At 40.0% G+C, this 21,875-nt stretch overlaps 1 protein-coding gene across 1 annotated transcript in view; it reads right to left on the bottom strand.

Annotated features, from left to right (window-relative positions):
* sycp1 (synaptonemal complex protein 1) overlaps nucleotides 1–21,875 on the bottom strand; it is a 223,131-nt gene that overhangs the window by 26,640 nt on the left and 174,616 nt on the right. Inside the window, exons 24-25 of the mRNA XM_059971481.1 lie at nucleotides 12,316–12,378; nucleotides 1,090–1,206 (exon numbers count right to left, since the gene is read on the bottom strand). Of these exons, the coding sequence (XP_059827464.1) occupies nucleotides 1,090–1,206; nucleotides 12,316–12,378 (180 nt within the window). The remainder of the gene's footprint in view (nucleotides 1–1,089; nucleotides 1,207–12,315; nucleotides 12,379–21,875) is intronic.

Below are 21,875 nucleotides of genomic sequence, written 5' to 3'. Positions count from 1 at the left end.
ATATTAAGAGGAATAGATAGAGTGGACAGCCAGCGCCTCTTCCCCAGGGCACTACTGCTCAATGCAAGAGGACATGGCTTTAAGGTAAGGGGTGGAAAGTTCAAGGGGGATATTAGAGGAAGGTTTTTACTCAGAGAGTGATTGGTGTGTGGAATGCACTGCCTGAGTCAGTGGTGGAGGCAGATACACTAGTGAAATTTAAGAGATTACTAGACAGGTATATGGAGGAATTTAAGGTGGGGTGTTATATGGGAGACAGGGTTTAAGGGTCGGCACAACACTGTGGGCCAAAGGGGCTGTACTATGCTGTATTGTTCTATGTTCTATATCTTTTGGCTCCATCCATCATAAGGGAATGTTGAACATCCTCCTCAAATTCAGCTTCCTATAGAAATCATTTTACATATGGTATGTTCCACATCAACATATAAGACATGATAATAACCAATGAATGGCCAATAGAACAAAGGCTGTATCATTGCCCTAATATTTTTGTAATCTTTCTTGTTGCAATGTTGTATTTCACCTTTAACAAATTTGCCATGGAGCAAATATTTGGAATTAATGGGAAACTGTTCAACTAATGGTGATTGGACTTCAGAAATATTTCTTTAAAAGTTTATTTATACCACATTGGGCCTGTCTCAAACTGCCATTAAGCCTGCGTTTGCATATACTCAGTGACTGAGCTCCAAAACTTCAACTCATTCAGTGAAGTATACGAGAGGTCCTCTACCAACCTGATCCAGCTCTCCGAGTTAATATCTCACTCTCCAAAATTAAGTTTCATGCTAAATCCCTGTGAAGCATAGATCACTACCACAACTTAGACAAAGATGGACATGGGATAAAATTCATTATCAACTTCAATACCTTTGGTCAATTGAAGGTCAAGACCTCAAGCCTGCCACAAAGCACATGGACTGCCCGGCAGAAGATATCCCTGTTCTACCATATACTTTTGAGATCCAAGATCTATACAACCTAAGCATAATGAAATAGGAGAAAATAGGAACAAGAGTAGGCCATCTGGCCTTTCAAACCTTTGTGACATGTTCTTTAATAGTTGATATAATATAATATAAATACCTCTTCATTTAGTTTTTCTTTTTCGTGTTTCAGTTCTTCAATTTCCTTTTGAAGTGCCTGTATGGTTTCTTCATTCTGCTTACTGGAAGTTGTGAGTTCCAAGTTCAATTGACGTATCTTTTTTAAAATAAATAAATATATCAACATTGTGTTCTGGATAAATAATTATTTATACCAAAACTTTCATATTTTAAAATGTATGAAATATAATAGTGAAAATACTTATTTATTTCTACTAATTATTAATTTTCAAATGTTTCTCTGCATCTATGTTCAAACTTCAAAGTAAAATTTATTTTCAGAGTACATAGATGTTACCAGTGTGATTATTTTTCCTGCAGGCATATCCAGCAGAGCTATTTAACTGTAAACAGGATCAATGAAAGAGCATACAAGACAACAAACTCTGCGAATGCAAATATAAACAAACAGCAATAAATAATGAGAATGTGAAATAATAAGATAAGAAGTCCTCGGAGTGATATCATTGGCTGTGGAAACTTCTCAATAGATGAGTGTAGTTATCCTCTTTTGTTCAAGAGCCTGAGAGGTAGTAACTGTTCTTGAACCTTGTGGTGCAAATCCTGAGGCACTCTATTCATTCTACCTGATTGCAACAGTGAGAAAAGAGCATAGCCCAGGTGGTGAGCATCTTTGATGATGAATGCTGCTTCCCTATGACAGCATGTGCCAGTCAGCACACTTCTCACTACACACTGATGGAAATTTGTCAAAGTTTTTGACATCATGTTGAATCTCTGCAGACTCCTAAGGAAGAAGAGGTGCTGTCATGCTTTCTTTGCAATTACATTTATATGATGGGTCCAGAACAAGTCCTCTGAGATAGTAACACCCATGAATTTAAAGTTACTGACCCTCCCCAGTTACTGACCCTCTCCACCTCTGATCCTCTGATGAGGACTGGCTCATGGAGCTCTGTTTCCCTCTCCTGAATTCTAAAATCAATTCCTTAGTCTTGCTGACATTGAGTAAGAGGTTGCTGTTATGACACCACTCAGCCAAATTTCCAGTCACCACTGTTATGGCCCACAACAGTGGTGTCATCAGCAAACTTGAATATGGTGTTGGAGCTGCACTTAGTCACACAATCATAGGTATAAAGCAAGTAGAGTAGGGAGCTAAGCACACAGCCCTGTGGTGCACCTGTACTGATGGAGATTGTTGAGGGGATGTTTTTGCTAATCCAAACTGACTGGGGTCTGCAAGTGAGGAAATCTAGGATTCAGTTGCACAAGGGGGTATTGAGGCCTGGGTCTTGGAGTTTATTGATGAGTTTTGAGGGGATGATGGTATTAAAAGCTGAGCTGTAATCAATAAAGAGCATCCTGATGTTCTACACACCAGGGTCATGCCTGTTATACAGATCACAGACTGGTCAGGCGAAAGTCAGACTGGCTATCAAGCCAGCAATAAATAAAAGGAGACCACGGTCGAAGAGATACTAGATGGATAAGCTCTTTGGCTTCTGAGATGTATTCCAGCTCAAGCTAAGACAGAAACTGGACAGCAAAGGCACCCCAAGCACAGACTCTGACACGGGAAAGAAAAGGGAGTACCTGAAGACTATCATCCAAGATACAGCTATCGGGTAGTTGGGTACTCCTCAAGAGGAAATAAGGACTGGTTTGATGAAAATGACATTAAAATTCAGAACCTGCTCCAGAAGAAACACTCCTCCTATTAAGTGGTGCTGTCTAGACCTGATGACCAAGACAGAATACAAAGCTGCATGCAGCACCCTCTAACCCAAACTGAGACAGATGCAAAACGATTGATGGACTGCCCTAGTAGAACAAACACAGCACTATGCAGACAGTGGCAACACTTGAGCCTTCTACAAATCACTGAGAGTCATGTATGGTCCAACTCATCAGATTTTAGGCCCTTCACATTCATCCAAAGGCTCCAACTTGCTGGCAGACAAGAAAGCCATCATGAGGTGGTAGCACTATGAGAGCCTTTTTGGGAATAATCATGTACAAGAAGCATCCATTGAAATAGTACCCCATCATGAGGTCAGAATTAAGCTTAATGACCTTCCAACTCTAGACGAGGTCAAAGCCACTTTTTCCAAGCTGAAATGCCATAAAGCCCCAGGCACTGATGAGATCCCAGCAGAAGGATACAAAATGGGTGGAGATATTCTTCTGAGTGAGCTCACAAACCTGTTCACACTCTGTTGGGAGAAAGGTTCAGTCCTAAATGGCCTACACAATGCTGTAATTGTCTCTCTGTACATGAACAAAGGAGAGAAATTGGATTGCTCAAACTTCAGGGGTGTTAGAAAAATGTAAGAGTAGAGTGCATAAAAGTAAAAAGCAAAAATCACATAGGTCACTCAATTCTAAAAGGACAATGAGTATAAGGGCACCGTATCTAAATGCCTGTAGTATTAGAAACAAGGTTGGTGAACCTGTGGCACAGATCAGTACCAAGGCATATCATTTAGTGGCCATTATAGAAACCTGGTTGCAAGGTGGAGATGACTGGGAATTAAATATCCAAGGGTATCAGGTAATATGGAAAGATACGCGGGAAGGCAAAGGAGGTGGGGTGGCACTCTTAAATAAAGATGAGTTCAGGGCGACTGTGAGAGATGATATAAGACATATGGAGCAGTTTCCTGAGTTCATCTGGGTAGAGATTAAGAATAGTAACGGGAACTGGTGGGTGTTGTCTATAGGCCACCTAATAAAAATATTGCAGTAGCAGAGGCAATTAACCAAAAAATAACTGAGGCTTGTAAAAACGGAACGGCAGTTGTCAAGGGGGATTTTAACTTCCACATAGATTGGGGGGAATCAGGTTGGTCAAGGAAGACTTGAGGAGGACTTCATAGAATGCATCTGATATGGTTTTCTTGAACAGCATGTTAGTGAACCTACAAGGGAAAATGCTATCGTAGAACTAGTCCTGTGCAATGAGACAGGCAAGATTAACGATCTTGTAGTCAGGGATCCTCTTGGAAAGAGTGATCATAATATGATTAAATTTCACATACAGATGGAGGATGAAATAGTTAGATCTAAAATTAGTGTATTATGCTTGGAGACTACAACAGGATGAGGGAAGAGTTGGCTAATGTGGATTGAGAACACAGGCTTTTGGTAGGACAGTTGAGTAACAGTGGAATACTTTCAAAGAGATTTTTCACAGTGCTCAACAGAAATATATTCTAGTCAAAAGTAAGGACAGAAAGTGTGGGGAGAGCCAGCCTTGGATAACTAAGGAAATAAAATATAGTATCAAATTAAAAGTTCATGTGTACAAAGTTGCAAAGAGTAGTGGGAGACTGGAGGATTGGGAAAACTTTAAAAAGCAACAAAGAACAACTAAACAAGAAATAAGGAAAGGGGAGGTAGAGTATGAAAGTAAATCAGCACAAAATATAAAAACAGATAGCAAAAGTTTTTATAAATATATAAAGCAGAAGAGGGTGGCTAAAGTCAATGTAGGACCCTTGGAAGACGAGAAGGAGAAATTGATATTGGGTGATAAGGAAATGGCTAAGACATTGAACGACTATATTGTGTTGGTCTTTACGATGGAGGTGGATATGGATGAAATGGGGGGTGAGGACCTCCATAAAATCACCGTCACTAAAGAGATCCTGATGAGCAAACTGGAGGGCCTGATGGTAGTTAAGTCCCCTGGTCCTGATGGGATGCATCCCAGGGTGCTGAGGGAATCGGTGGAGGTTATAGCAGATGTGTTGGTAATCATTTACCAAAACTCTCTAGACTCTGGGCAGGTCCCAGTGGATTGGAAGACAGCAAATGTCATGCCACTTTTTAAAAAAGGATGTAAGCAAAAGATGGGCAACTATAGGCCAGTTAGCTTAACATCTGTAGTCGGGAAAATGCTTGAAGCTGTCATTAAGGAAGAAATAGTGAAACATTTAGAAAGGAGTGGTTCCATCAGACAGATGCAGCATGGATCAGAAAGGGCAGGTCCTGTTCAACAAACATACTGGAGGTTCTTTGAGGACATAATGAGCGCAGTGGATAGAGGGGAACAGGGGATGTCGTGTACTTGGATTTCCAGAAGGTGTTCAATAATGTGTGGCATAAGAGACTTATAAATAAGATATGGATGCAAGGAGTCGGAGGAAGTGTATTGGCATGGATAGCGGATAGGTTAACCAATAGAAGGTAGAGAATTGGTATAAATGGGTGTTTCTCTGGTTGGCAGTCAGATTTGGAAGAAAGGACTGAGTGTAGCATAGCAAAATTTGGTGATGACACTAAACAGTGAAAAAGCAAGTTGTACAAAAGATGTGGAGAGCCCGCAGAAGGATATTGATAGGTTAAATGAGTCTGGCAGATGGAATAAAATGCTGGTAAATGTGAGATCATCTGTTTTGTAAGGAATAATAGAAGAGCAGATTATTATTTAAATGGTGAAAGACTGCAGCATGCTGTTGTGCAGAGGGACTTGGGAGTGCTTGAGCATGAATTGCAAAAAGTTGGCTTGCAGGTACAACCGGTTATTAGGAAGGCAAATGGATTGTTGACCTTCATTGCTAGAGGGAATGAATTCAAGAGCAGGGAGGTCATGCTGCAACTATGCAGGGTACTGGAAAACTATGCACCTGGATTACTGTGTGCAATTCTGGTCTCCATACTTGTGGAAGGATATACTGGCTTTGGAGGCAGTGCAGAGGAGGTTCACCAGGTTGATTCCAGAGATGAAAGGGTTAACCTATGAGAAGAGACTGAATCACCTGGGACTATACTCCCTGGAATTCACAAGAATGAGAGGAGGTCTTATAGAAACATACAAAATTTTGAAAGGGATAGATAAGATAGAAGTAGGAAAGTTGTTTCCATTGGTAGCTGAGACTAGAACTAGGGGACATTGCCTCAAGATTCAGGTGAGAAGATTCAGGACGGAGATAAGGAGAAAATTATTCCCAGAGAGTGGTGAATCTGTGGAATTCTCTGCCCAGGGAAGCAGCTGAGGCTTCTTCACTAAATATATTTAAGATACAGTTAGATAGATTTTTACATAGTAGGGGAATTAAGGGTTATGGGGAAAAGGCAGGTAGATGGAGCTGAGTTTATGGACAGATCAGCCATAATCTTGTTGAATAGCAGGGCACTGACTGCTGCTCCTATTTCTTATGTTCTTACCCTGCTGTGCACTGCAGGGAAGATCCTCATCAGAATTCTCTTGGATAGAATTAACCCTACCATTGCTGAAGGCAAACCCACAGAGAATCAGAGCAACAGAGGTACATCTGACATGATCTTCGTCCTGCGCTAGATATAGAAGTGTCGTGAACAGAACATAGTGACTTACGCAGTGTATATTGTTTGACCAAGGCCTTTGATAGTCAGCTGTGATGATTTCTGGAAGATACTGTTGAAGCACAGCTGTTCACTAAATTCCTCACCATCCTGCAGCAGCTCCATGAAAGCCAAAGCGGTCAGGTTAAACAAAACCATGGCCTGTTAGATCCATTCCCCATCAGTACTGGCTTGAAACAAGGCTCTGTTTCGGCATCAACGCTCTTTGCCATTTTTTTCAGCACGATGCTATGGGAAGTGAAAGAGACCACTTTGGATAGCATCTATATTCAGTTTTGCACTGTCTTCAAACTCCACCACCTTCTCACCGTAACAAAAACCATGCAAGAGCCCATTCTTGAGCTACCATGTACGGACGATGCGCTACAGGCAGCAGTCACTCAATTCACAAAGGCTGCATGGGCTTTTGGTTAATAGTCAGTCTGAAGAAAACAATGATCAGAATCCCCCTACTGGTGTTTACAACTCACTTCAGATCACCAGTTACAACCACCATTTCACAACGATTGAGCAGTTCACCTACTTAGGCAGTGTCATCGTCAACTATGCTAAAGGCTACAGTAGTAAGGGATGTTGACAATCAACTCATCAGAGCCAAAAGTGGCTTTGGGTGCCTCCAGAAACATGTGCGGAAGAACCATTAGTTGCATCTGTCCAAAAATATCCAGGTGTATGGGGCTGCCATCCTCACAACACTGCTACATGACTCCGACGCCTGGGTCTTGTACCGTTAGCAAATCTAGTTACTTGAGCACTTCCATTAACGCTGCCTCTGCTCTATCATGGGTATCATTTGGCAGAATTGTGTATCCAACAATGTGGTCCTGAAGAAGGCTCAACTTCCAAGCATTGAAGTGACTTTGCTACTCAGACAGCTCTGCTGGTCAGCCCAAGTGCCTCACATGGGCAACTCCAGGCTACCAAAAGGGAGATCATGGTGCCCCCTGCAAGAGGTACAAAGACCAATCTAGGCAGCAGCTCCCTCAGGCAAATATTGTGGTCAATAAGTGGCAGCAGCTGGCTTGTAACAGAGACCGCTAGAGACTGCTGATCTATGGAGCAGCCAAGAATTTTGAGGAACCCAGAAGAGCAACTGCTGAAGAGAAGAGGAGACACAGGAAGAATCCTACTACCCAAGTGCTGCATCCCAGCTGTTCTCCTGTCCCTACTGCTCCACAGTCTGCAAATCCAGAATTGGCCTCCACAGTCACCAATGATCATGCTATCAATCCTGAGGATTGCTATTTTGAATGTGCTATGTATAAGATAAGATAAATCTTTATTTATCCTGAAGGAAATTATTGTTGCAAGTTTGCTCAGTCAGAAACATAAATTAAAATACAAAATGTAAACATTGAGGTACGAAAAATGTGCATTAAAAAGTAACAGTGCAAGATACAGAAGTGCAAAGAAACCATATACTGAAGGAGGAGTTATAGACACAGGGAAAAAGGATCTCCTGTTGAGTTCAGTGGTGCACCTTGGTGGAATCAGTCTTTTACTAAAGGTGCTCTTCTGTTTGTCTAGTATGCCATGGATTGGGTGAGAGGAATTATCCATTATGCTCCATAGTTTCTGCAGCATCCTCCTCTCAGATACAATCATCAGGGAATCCAGTTCCATCTCTCAGAACAGAATCAGTCTTCCTGATGAACTTATCGATCTTCTTGGCATCAGCTGCTCTCACCCTGTTGCCCCAGCAGACTACAGAATAGAATAGAATACTGGCAACCATTGAGTTGTTGAGCATCTGTAGCATAGTACTGCAGATGTTGAATGACCAGAGCCTCCTCAGGAAATCGACAACTCTGTCCCTTCTTGTACAGAACCCCTGTACTTCCAGTCCACTCCAATTTATTACCCAGGTTAGTTCCCAGGTATTTGTAGTCCCAGACGACTTCCATATCCGCTCCCTTGATGAAGAGCACCTTGTTTTGCACCTCAGCCCCAAAGGAACGCTGTTTCATTTGGTTGTATCCATGTATACTTGAATGATAATTAAACTTAATTTGATAATAAATTTTAATGTAGCAAATAATATAAAGAAATAAAGGAATTTTTTAGTGCATGTCTATGGACCACTGAAAATTGCAGGAACGACAGATAAGAAACTGTTTAATACTAATGTTCATTAAAGTATAACAACAGTAAACTCTTCCCAGAACTGTACAAAACACCCTCAGGCCACTCCTATTAGGTCCTGGTCTCCATACTATCAGGAAAAGATACTATAAAATGGGGTAAGTGATTTGTGGATGTTGGCATGTTGGAGAATTATGGTACAAAGGGCAGCTCACTTAACTGGGCCTTCCGTGGTAGAAAAGAGACTGAGAGAATATTCCACTGAGTTGTACTCAATTACGAATGGTCAAGACAAGTTTAAAGAAGACTATTTCTCTTACCAGAGAGAGGATATAAAGTTAATTAGTGGAAGGATGAGAAGGAAGTTGAGGATATATTCTCCCAATCAAAAGGAGGTAGGGATCTGGAATGTCTGAAATGGTGATGGAGGAATAAAACAACTCTCACATTTAAAACATACATAGATAAATACTTTAAACTGCAATATTATAGACCAAGAACTTGAAAGTGGGAGTAACTAAAATAGTTCCAGTTTTGGCACATAAACACTAGGGGTCAATCTATTACTATAATACAATGACACTGTATTGTAGCTGACACTTAACTTCACCCTGTTAAGCTACAAAAGTATAATCAGAAACCTAGGTAGTTTGAGAAGCCAGCAAGAATTGTTGGTGTAATTAGAGGATGTTAAAGGAGTTTTCAACAGATTGCAGTGGATGTGGGGGATGATGAGCATTTCTAATAAGTGTCTAACCACCTATCTTTGACACTCCATGAAATATCATCATCATCATTAACTTCAACATCATCAGCATCCAGGGGATTACCACTGACTAGATACTCAATTGCATCAGCTGCATAAACACTGTGGCTACAAAATCAAGTCAGAGGCTGATATATTGCAATGAGTAATTCATCTTCCGACTCCCCAAAGACTTTCGAACATCCATGAGCACTAATCAAGAATTTTAGAGAATATAGTGGATTCCGATTAACTGGGCCATTGGTTAATCAGAGCAGCTGCTTATAAGGGACAATTAATAAAGAAAAAAATCTAGTCAAGAAAATTGCCATGATTCCCTTCATTTATTTGGGACACTATGCCATTTAATTGGGACAGAAGACTGTTTCTAACTAGTGTCTTGTGTGTGTTAGACACTACACTGTGTTGAGAGTGAAGTTTTTAAATCATTGCATGGGTTTGCGTTCAAAAAGTAATGATATTGGTGACTGATAATTTGCAAGAAATAAACATTACAATAATTCAGAACTATTTTGCTTACTGCGACTTCAACCATTCAGGCTTGGTTATGCCAGAAATGGCTTGGAATGAAAATGAAACAACTCACTACTTAATGACTTATGAACTGTGAAGAATTTGAAGGTATAGACAATCATCTTAAACGTTACAATGAAAATGAAGATTTGGAGGATACAGTCATCAAAAGTATTGTATGAAGACAGTCATTATCTGCACAAGGTGGCCACACTGATTTTATTTTCAATCAATTAAAAGAACATGGTAGCATACACTAGATGAATTCTACTGTTGATAACTAAAAGGAACTAATACAGTTTTATAGTACTGTTGTACTACTGATAGTGTTCTAATGTATTTTGTATTTTATTTAAATACATAATTTGTTCCTCAGTTAAATGGCAAATTGTACTTTTTTATACCTTTTGAACTATTTCCATGAAACTTTGGCCAATGGGGCCAAAATGTACTGGTTTCAATATGAACCAATCAACCAGAATCCACTGTATTCTCCACTTGCTTGAATAAGTGCAGCTCCAACATCTGTCAAAAAACTGAATACCATCTAAAATAAAGCAGCTCAGTCAATTGGTGCCCTGTTACCACCATAAGCAGTTATTCCCTCCACCACCAGTGCATATTGTACAGCGTGTACAGTTTACAGAATGTACTGTGGATCTACAATGAACTTTGAGGATGGTACACAGAGCTGTTGCAACTACATTCCCAAGAAGAACATGGGCAACAGGGGCATGGGAACTACCTCCTGCAGGTATCCTCCTAGTCTATCCTGGTTTGGAAATACATTCCTGATCCTTCATTATCACTGCATCTGAATGCTGGAATTCCATATTTAAAACTCTGTGAGAGTTTCTTAACTAGAAGAACAGTAGCTGTTCAACGATCAGTTCACTAACAGCTTCCCAGAGGCAATTACAGTAATAAATGCTGGCCTTGCCAGTGATGCCCAGATCCTGAAAAACTAATAAAGAAAACCCACAACCTCTTGCAGGGTTCCCACAAATGACATTTAAGTATCCAGTGATCCTTGGGATAGCATTTCTGAGGTAGGCCCTCAAATTCCAGCTACAAAACAGTTTTTCAAAAGTGTTCAGGCTTCTGCTAGATAGTACTTATCCTGCAAAGTTTACTCCAAATACTTATGACGGATACTACAATGAGCTCACAGTTTGTACTTTGTTTAGCAACAGTCGGAGGAAGTAGAAGGGCCTGAATGTGCTGTTAGGGTTTGCCGAATTACCTTAAATTCAACTGAGTTCGCTATTTTGGTGATTCATGACTCCAACAAGGAGGCAATTCATACCCAGATTTAAAAAAGGGTTTTCATAACTCTCATTCTTATGATAATAAGAGGCAAATTACCATCAAATTACACAAGTGCTTAGCAGTGACCATCTACAACCGTTCAAGCATTTCCCCATGATGCTCAGTGGAATTATTTTTACTTGTACTAAAAGAAGAATGTGAACTGTGAGGTGGAATCTTACCTCAACAATCTTGGTCAAGTTTATACTACTTAACCTTACATTGGAGCTAGATACCAGGAACTATGCAATTCTTTGATTTTTAAATATTCTTGCAAACATTGGCTTTATAAATACAGGTTTAGAGTACAAAACATTTTAAGTCACCAATTAAACCTCAGCTGAAGTACATTGTAAGGATATGGAGTTCTTGGATAAAGCGATAGGGACTTAAAATAGCAAGAATAATAAGTCAATTATTGATTTGATAAATATAGAAATGCAAGATACAGCAGATACTGGTATCTGGGCTGTCATGTCCCTCCACGGACTTTGGTTGTCCCACTGATTTCCTTGTCTCTAGTTTGATGAGTATGAATTGCTCTCCAAAGAGAAAAGAGGGTAAAAGAAATATTTCTTAAAAGTATTCAATATTAAAGAGAGTTTTGATAAAAATAAACATTTCTGTTGGCAAAACAGATGAGAGGCCATATATTTAAGATGATAATAAAAGAAACAATAGGAAAGTAAGGTAAGCTTTTTGCAAATCAAATCATCATGATATCAAATCTCCTATCTACAAAGGCAGTGAGATCAGACATAAAAACAACACTTAAAAGGAAAATGTATTAATATATTAAGGGTGGGGGTGGGGTCTGTAGGATGTCGAAGGATGGAGAGTAGAAAAAAATGTAATACTTTGTGAACATAAAAGATATTTGGGACCACTGAATAGCTTTTTTTTCTAAGAATAAGCACAGACATTTCCTATGAGTCCAGAAATCATTTTCATTTTCAATATATTAGATGTGACAGTGTAGTGCAAATATTCTTCTAAGGACTATCTTACCATTGACCACATATCTGTCATAGTGATCAGATAAAATTTGAGACACCTGTTGACAACCGGAAAACAAAACTGTACAGAAAACATAAGAATTTCAGTCTTTTAGCCTGGGTATAATTCAAACCCCAGGAGCAAGAGATATTTAACATTAGATTACTCACTTAGTCCAGCAGTTTTCCACTATTCAAATAAAATTAACTTTCATTAAATACTTAAACATACCTCAGTTTTATAAACACTAGACTGCTTAGTTTCTTCCATAAACTTTTTTTTCAAACTCTTATTCTATTAAGAGGAATGAATAAAATAATAAATATGAATGAGCAGAATAATAATACATGTTTTATGCTGAACAAAAGTTCAGGTAAAATTCATTCACATGAAGCAAGGTAAAGGTTTGTAGCAAGCACTTTCTGTTTGCCCATGAACATGAATATAAAGAAATACAATGAAAGGTGAAAATTTATTTTTGTCGGACTGACGTGAAGCCTGATATAATGTTTGGACATGTTTTGGGAAGCTGCAAGGGACATGCCAACCAAATTTAGTCCTATTCCTAGCGTCACTTTATTAACAACAGCACAGCTTCTCTATATGTACTTATATTACAGTAAAACTCAACACGAGTACTGTCACAGAAAAGAATGACACCGAGTTATATGAAGAGGTTTTAGAGTAAACAGCTGTATTTTTCTGTTCATTTATATGACATTGCTCACTACAATAGATGTGATTTGGAAGTGCTCTGGAGAGGATTTCAGAGACAGTGAGGTTTATAAGGATTGAAGGGGTTACAGAAACAGGTAGGTCTATAGAGGATGGAAGGGTTACGGAGATGGAGATCTTTTGGGATTGCAGACTGTTACAGAGAGAGGGAGGTCTACAGGGGTCTGGAGGGGGTTTCAGAGACACAGATGTCCATTGGGGTTCCAGACTGTTGCAGAGACGGGGAGGGCAATAGGATTGGGGGGGGTTACGAGACAGGGTGGTCTATTAGGGTTGCAGATTGTTACAGAGACTGGGAAGTGTATTGGGGTTGTAGACTGTTACAGAGAGAGGGAGCTTGATAGCGTCTGGAGGGGTTACAGAGACAGGGATGTCCATTGTGGTTGAAAACTGCGTGGATCAGTACTTGGAGCTATGATGTGGTGGCCATTGCAGAGACTTAGATGGCTCAGGGGCAAGAATGGCTACTGCAAGTGCTGGGTTTTAGATGTTTCAGAAAGGGCCGGGAGGGAGACAGAAAAGGTGGGGGCATTGCTCTGTTGATCAGTGATAGTGTCACGGCTGCAGAAAAGGTGGACAGCATAGAGGGATTGTCTATGGAATCTCTGTGGGTGGAGGTTAGGAACAGGAAGGGGTCAATAACTCTACTGGGTGTTTTTTACAGGCTGCCTAATAGTAACAGGGATATCAGGGAACAGATTGGGAAACAGATCCTGGAAAGGTGTAATAAAACAGTTGTTTTTTATGCAGAGAGTGGTCAATGCATGGAATGGGCTGCCAGCAATGGTGGTGGAGGTGGGTACGATAGGGTCTTTTAAGATACTTTTATATAGGTACATGGAACTTAGAAAAATACAGGGCTATGGGTAACCCTAATAATTTCTAAGGCCGGGACATGTTTAGCACAACTTTGTGGGCCGAAGGGCCTGTATTGTGCTGTAGGTTTTTTATGTTTCTATGTTTCTAAATGCTAGCATTTGTTGCCTAAGTTTAATTTCCTTACAATTGGTGGTGATAAGTTGTACCAAATATGTTACTTCATAAGATGTTTGCTAACAATTGCAGTATGTTCATTTCCATTTGCAACTCTGTGCAGCTGCATGGCACAAGAGCTGGACAAAATTCAAGCAAGAATTGACAACGGGTGTAAGTAATTTTTATTTCTTAGAACAAAAATCATATTATAATGATAGTTTGATTTTATTATCAAAACACCACACTAGCTTGTTTCAACTTAGCTTAATTTCTGTTAATAACTGATAAATAACATTTGCACCACACAAATACAGGCAATGACCATTAATAGGAAACAGTTAAACCACCTACCCTTGATATTCAATGGAATTATCATTGCCAAGTATTACCAATCAGCATCCTGAAAGAGGTACTACTGATTAGGAACTTGGACAGTGTATCTGAACTGAACAGTGTATTTACAGAAGCAGGTCAAGGGGCAGGACAGGTGGTAAGTGAATCATCTACTCTCAACCTTAAGACTTGTTACCAGGTACATGGGATAGGTCAGCAACATGACAGTCTCCATTTGCCTGCATGACTGCAATCTCAACTGCTTGATGCTATCTAGGATGAAGCAATTGTTTCATTGGAAGCCCATCCATTACCCTAAAAATGCTCACTTTCCAGCACTGGTGTTGCAACCAACAGAGAAGACGAAGTTTAAAAACACATACTTCGATTAGATTATAAGAATATATAAATATGGGCAATCATTTATTATGTAAAATAATCACATTTAATTAATTTGCATTAAAGATAGTAGGACAATTCATATGTCACAGCTGCACCAAAAGGGAGCTCTTGCACACCATGCACTCTTCTGTGTTAAGTATTTATTACTCTAAAAGCTTCGTCTCAGTTATTGAACTAAAGACTGAGCTATAGTTAAGTGATAAATCATGATGTAGGAGAGTTATCTGGGAATTCTGTACAGTGGGGTAGGGATGTCACCCTAAAGATAGTGTTTCCTGATTTTGTCTGTGGTCATAAATGTAGCAATAAGAAAGAAGATAATACCAAAACTCTAGAATGCTAGAGATGCACCGTTTGCAGCTGTTAGCTGGATTTGAGGTTTACTCAGATGGTTTCAAGGAGAACAGAGGCTGCAGAGTGGATACATTTATTAACCAGAAGTCTCTCAGGATTAGAGAAGAAGATGCAGTAAGTGGGAGAAGGTCCTGTCACTGTGATGCCTGTAGACATCAACTTTTATGGAGGGCATAGAATTAGTTACTGCATTGTCTGCTTGAGTATCTAGGCACTGAATAAAGGCACAGAATTTTGAAGGTAACTATCTCTGGAATATTACCTGAGGCAGTTGGGTAAATAAAACTGGAGAAATTAATGCATGGTTCTAAATTTGGTGTTGCAAAAGTAGGTTCTGGCTTTGTGACCCTGGAATAGTTAAGGTGCAAAGTTTTACAGCAAGGGATATGGAAATGATTTAACACTACATAGTGCAAGCAAAGAATCAACATTGACTGTCCACATTCTTCCATACAGCAGTTGAACTTCTATATATTTAAGGACATGTAAATGGTGTGGCAAGGCACGTGTTAAGATAATATGCAGGCAAGGATAGTTTCCAGACAATGTTCAGTCAAACGGAATGGTCTCTGAGAACATAGTTTCAAATTGCACAGCATGGGTCACCAGATCATTTGGAACAAGAGGACAAAGATGCTAAGTGTACACTAATTATTGGACAAGTACTTTATTAATCCTAAGGTATTCTAAGGAATATCTATCAGCTCATAACCTTCTCTAAGGTTATGGTAAGGGTCAGGGAGTTGTGGTCATTGTATCCAAAATGCTCACACACCAAGAGGTCTGACACCAGATCCAGCAAGGCCTCTCTTATCGTTGGACTGTCTACAAATAGTGTCACGAAACTTCCAGGATATACCAAACAAACTCTACCCCATCTAAACCCTTTACAGTAAGGGGGTGCTAATCAATATGAGGGAAGTTGAAGCCATCCATGACAACAACCCTGTTATTTTTGCACCTTTCCAAAATCTGCCTCTTATTTGTTCCTCAGTGTCTCTGTTGGGTGATGGGGAGAGGGTGGGTCTATAGAATATTCATAAGGGATATAAGAAATAGGAGGAGTAGGCCATCTGGCCTGTCAAGTCTGCTCCGCCATTCAATAAGATCATGGCCGACCTGGCCATGGACTCAACTCTACCTACCTGCCTTTTCCCCATAACCCTTAATTCCCCTACTATGCAAAAATCTATCCAACCTTGTCTTAAAATTATTTACTGAGGTAGACCTCACTGCTTCATTGGGCAGAGAACTCCACAGATTCACCACCTCCTGGAAAAAGCAGTTCTTCCTCATCTCCATCCTAAATCTATTCCCCTGAAACTTGAGTCTACATTCCCTAATTCTTGTCTCAGCTATCAGTGGAAACAACTTTCCTGCCTCTATCTTATCTATCCCTTTCATAATTTCATATGTTTCTACAAGATCCCCTCTCATTCTTCTGAATTCCAGTGACTACAGTCTCAGGAAACTCAATCTCTCCTCATAGTCTAATCCCCTCACCTCTGGAATCAACCTGGTGAACTTCCTCTGTACTGCCTCCAAAGTCAGTATATCCTTCCTCGTAAGGAGACCAGAACTGCACACAGTACTCCAGGTGCGGCCTCACCAGCACCCTGTACAGTTGCAGCATAACCCCCCTGCTCATAACTTCAATCCCTCTAGCAATGAAGGCCAACATTCCATTTGCCTTCTTGATAGCCTGCTGCACCAGCAAACCAACCTTTTCTGATTTATGCACAAGTACTCCCAAGTCACTCTGCACAACAGTATGCTGCAATTTTTTACCACTTAAATAATTTTAATAATAATAAATAATAATCTGCTCTTCTATTTTTCCTTTCAAAGTGGATGACCTCACATTTACCAACATTTTACTCCATCTGTCAGACCCTTGCCCACTCACTTAATCTGCAAACTATCCATATCTTCTGCACAAATGGCCTTTCCACTCAATTTAGTATCATCACAAACTTAGATACACTACATATCTTCCAGATCGTTAATGCATATCGACTCCTACAGCACACGGCTCATCACTGATTGCCAACCAGAGTAATACCCATGTATCCCAACTCTAAGACTTTCTATTAGTTAACTAATCCTCTATCTGTGCTAATACGTCACCCCTAACTCTATGCATCCTTATCTTATTGATAAGTCGTTTATGTGGCACCTTATCGAACACTTTTTGGAAATCCGAGTAAATAATGACCATCTGTTCTTCTTTATCCACTGCGCTCATTATATCCTGAAAGAGCTCCAATAAGTTTGTCAAACAGGACCTGCCTTTGCTGAATCCAAGCTGCGTATGCCTGATGGATCCATTTCTTTCCAGATGCCCCGCTACTTCTTCTTTAATGATAGCTTCAAGCAGTTTTCAAACTACAGATGTTAAACTAACTGACCTATGGTTACCTGCCTTTTGACTACATTCTTTTTTGAACAGTGGCATAACATTTGACATCTTCCAATCTGCTAGGACCGGTCCAGAATCCAGAGAATTTTGGTAAATTATCACCAAAGCTTCTACTATAATAACTTCTGCCATTTCTTTCAGTACCCCAGGATGCATTCCATCAGTACCAGGGGACTTATCTATCCTCAGGCCCACAAGTCTGCTCAGCACTGCCTCTTTAGTGATAGCTATTGTATTGAGATTCTCACCTCTCACTGCATCCATATCATCTCCCTTCACCATGTGCTTCACCATGAACACCAACACAAAATAGTCATTCAAAGCCTCTGCCATTTCCTGGTTACCCAATATCAATTCCTCCTTCTCGTCCTCCAAGGGACCTACATTTACTTTAGCCACACTTTTCTGCTTTATATAATTATAAAAACTTTTACTATCTGTTTTTATATTTTGTGCTAGTTTATTTTCATAAAATATCTTTGCTTTCTTTATTGCTCGCTTTGGGGTTCTTTGTTGCTTTATAAAGTCTTCCCAATCTTCCAGTTTTCCACTACTCTTGGTGACTTTGTACACACACAAGCTTTTAGTTTGATGCCTTCTTTTATTTCCTTAGTTATCCAAGGCTGGCTCTTCCCACTCTTACTGTCCTTGCTTTTAACTGAAATATGCTTTTGTTGAGCAGCCACGATAAATCTCTTTGAAAGCCTTCCACTGTTCCTCAAACATCCCACCATATTGCCTGTGTTTCCAGTCTACACTAGCCAAATTGTCCCTCATCTCATTGTAGTTTCCATTCTTTAAGCATAATACAGTGGTTTTTGATCAAACTATTGCAAACTCCATTTGTATGACAAACTCGGTCATACTGTGATCACTCTTTCCAAGAGGATCCCTAACTACAAGATCACTAATTTTACCTGTCTCATTGCACAGGACCAGATCTAAGATAGCATGTTCCTTTGTAGGTTCAGTAATATGCTGTTCAAGAAAGCCATCATGGGTGCATTCTATGAAGTCCTCAAGACAGCCTCCACCAACTTGATTCACCCAATCTATGTGCAAGTTAAAGTCCCCCATGATAACTGCAGTTCCATTCTTACATGCCTCAGATATTTCTCTGTTTATTACCTGTGCCACTGTAATGTTATTATTCAGTGCCCAATAGACAAATCCCACCAGTATTTTCCCCTTTATTATTCCTAATCTCTACCCAGATGGATTCAACATTCCGCTACTTAGATTTTATATTGTCTCTATTGCCCTGATCTCATCTTTAATTAAGAGAACTACCCCACTTCCCTTACCTTCCTGCCTATCCTTCTATATTACCTGATATCATTGGATATTTAATTCCCAATCCTCTCCACGCTGTAACCATGTTTCTGTAATGGCCACTAAATCATATCTCTTTCTACTGATTTGTGCAACAGTTCACTGATCTTACTTTGAATATTATGGGCATTCAGATAAACTGCCTTTACACTCAATGTGTTTTTAAAATCCTGTTATCTTTTTCCCTTTTGCACTTGACCTTTGCTTCACTCCACTCCTACTTTTCTCGTTTTTATCTTCTGCTTTTAGTTTATCTTTATCCACACTTCTCTCTTTTTCTTTTACTTTATTCATACTTCTCCAATCTGTTGAACCCACCCCCTACTATTTAATTTGAATCTCTATCCATTGCCCTAGTTATGCAATTCGCTCAGATCCAGGTCCCATCACAGTCGGGTGGTGTCTGTCCCATTGGTACAGCTTCTTCCTTCCCCAATACTGGTGCCAATTTCCCATGAATTCAAACCCACTTCTCCCACACCAATCCTTGTGCCACGCATTTAACTCTCTAATCTTTTTGACCCTATATTAACTTGCATGTGGCTCAGATAGGAATCCAGAGATTACCACCTTTTTGGTTCTGCTTTTTAATTTAGTCCCTAGTTGCTCAAATTTCCTCAGCAGAACCTCTTTCCTCATTCTATCCATGTTTTTGGCACCCACATGAACCATAACAACTGGATCTTTACCCTCTCACTGCAAATTGCTCTGCAGGTCAAACAAGATGTCCCGAACCTGAGCACCAGGCAGGCAGCACAGCCTTCGAGATGCTCTATAGTCATGACACAGAACTCTGTCTATTCCCCTGACTATACTATTCCCAAATACCACTCTATTTCTCTTCTCTCCACCCTCTTGAATGGCTTCCTGAACTACAGTGCCACGGTTAAGTTGCTCATCTTTCCTACAGCACCTACTCTCATCCACATAGGGACCAGCTCAAAGGCTGAGGCTCCTCCAGCACTGTCTTTTGGATCTGCCTGCCTCCCTCACAGTCACACCCTCTTGTCCCTGACCACAGTCTGAATTTGAGACAGCTGATCTAATAGGTATGACTACCTCCTGAAACAGAGAATACAGGTAACTCTCCCCATCCCTGATGTGCCGCAGTGTTTGAAGCTCAGATTCCAGATTGTTGACTTTGAGCCTGAGTTCCTCAAGCAGTTAGCACTTGCTGCGGATGTAGTCACCAGGAACCACAATAAGGTCCACCAGCTCCCACATCATGCAGCTACAGCACATCACTTGACTTAATTAGCTTTAGTTTAGTGACTTCTTGTTCAACCACTACAAAAGCCTTACCTACTACTCACCTGTGCCTCCCAGCCAAAACCTCTTAAGCCAAAGCCTCAAGTTCCCACTCCTACACTGATCCATTCACACAATGGCTGTTCCGCTTTGACCCTGCTTTACTTTTATTTGCTCCTGATAATAAATCGCAAATCAATTGGTCTGCCAAACACTCCTTTTTTAAACTCTTCTCCCTGACTTGTGCAAAGTTTTCTCTCTCTGTGAATCGACTGGTCCGCCACTAATCCCAATCAATTAGTCCACTGCTAATGCCAATCTCAATAGAATAATTGTTCCTCTTAAGTTTCTGACTTCCACCCACACTGAAACAATCTCTCCACAATGCCATCCCTTTCTGCAGCTGTGATACTATTCCTGATTAGTTATGCCAATCCCCCATCTCTTTATCACCCACCCCCACACCTTTTGAAATCCCTTACTAACCAACAGCCATTCCTGCTCTTGTGACAGCCAAGTATATGTAATGGCCAAAACATCGTAGTTCCATGCTCTAAGTTTATTATTCATTATCATTTATCATCATTGTACTGTGAATGGTGATTTGATTATGCAGATAATGAACCCTAACAAAAGAATAAAAACACATAAAAACCACCCAGAAGTACACTGTTCTGCTATCACTTTTTTTTTCCATCTGTTATTAGCAGTTAATATAGAACATAGAACAATACAGTACAGCAAAAGGCCCTTCAGATCACCATAAGTAAGCTAACCATGATGCCAATCCTGTCTGTCTGCACATGATCAGTATGCCTCTACTCCTTGCCTGTACCTGTCTCGTTGCCTGTCAAATGCAGCTTTTATATTTGCTTCTACCAGCCTTCACATCCAGGACATTCAGGCACCTGCCACACTTTGTGTAAATAAAAAACTTGCCTTCAACATCATTGCCAATAATAAAATAACTAGAATAACTAGGACTAGAACACATGCATTCTTATGACTAAAACATATTTTTATTTTACTTGTGCATAAGGAGAACGGCATGGCCCATGTCACCCACAATGTTCTGATGGCTGATCAGAAAACTGCTATTTTTATACAGAATTGCTCAGTTATGGATATTGGTAAACTGTAGATGCTTGAATTCCTTACTTTCAAAATCAATCATTATGCACAATAGAGATGTTTAAAGTCATGATGATACTTTGAAGTTATTAAAGTAATTGTCCCTTAGTTGTTGGGTATATTTCACATCCTCATGTTATTCCTAACTCATCTGTCTCTGTCACATCAAATTGTAAAGGGAAACAATATTCTTCTAGGTTGATTACACATTGCCTCAGTCATTCTCACCTGTTGTCTGCAGTGAGCAAGATTTGCTCTGGCAATCTCACTTCAAAGGTTTTCCTTGTGTGGGTTTGACTATGCACCTCTGCTGTCATCGTCAACTTGATGTTGTCTTTAACCCTTGCCTTACCACACTCCACTTCCACACTCTTACACTCTCAACTTAAACCTATGTCCTCTAGTATTTGCAATTCAGTCCTAGGAAGACTCGATCTACCCTATTTTTCTATCCATTTCTCTCATAATTTTATACATCTGTTTGTTCACCCTTCAGCCTCCAATACTCCAGAGAAAACAATCTAAGCTTGTTTAACTTCTCCTTATAACTTACAAGTACCTATAACTACTTATAACTTCTCCATCCAATCCGGGCAACATCCAGGTGAATTTCTTCTGCACACTCTCTAAAGCCTTCTATCTTAATGTGGCCACCAGACTGCACATAATACTCCAACTCACACTTGTCCAAATTAAAAAGCATCTGCTATTCTCTGTCTACCCTTGTCCATCAGTTTCATTAGTTCTTCAAAGAACTCAATCAATTTTATGAGACTGGACCTGTCCCACACAATGCCTGCTAACTTTCCCTTAATATGTCACATTTTTCTAAATGTGAATAAGTACTGTCCATAAGAATCAC

The sequence above is a fragment of the Hypanus sabinus genome, chromosome 6 (genome assembly GCF_030144855.1).
Source record: "Hypanus sabinus isolate sHypSab1 chromosome 6, sHypSab1.hap1, whole genome shotgun sequence".
NCBI lineage: Eukaryota > Metazoa > Chordata > Chondrichthyes > Myliobatiformes > Dasyatidae > Hypanus > Hypanus sabinus.
The sequence above is the reverse complement of the archived record's forward strand: the minus strand, read 5'-3'. Positions and strand labels throughout refer to the sequence as shown.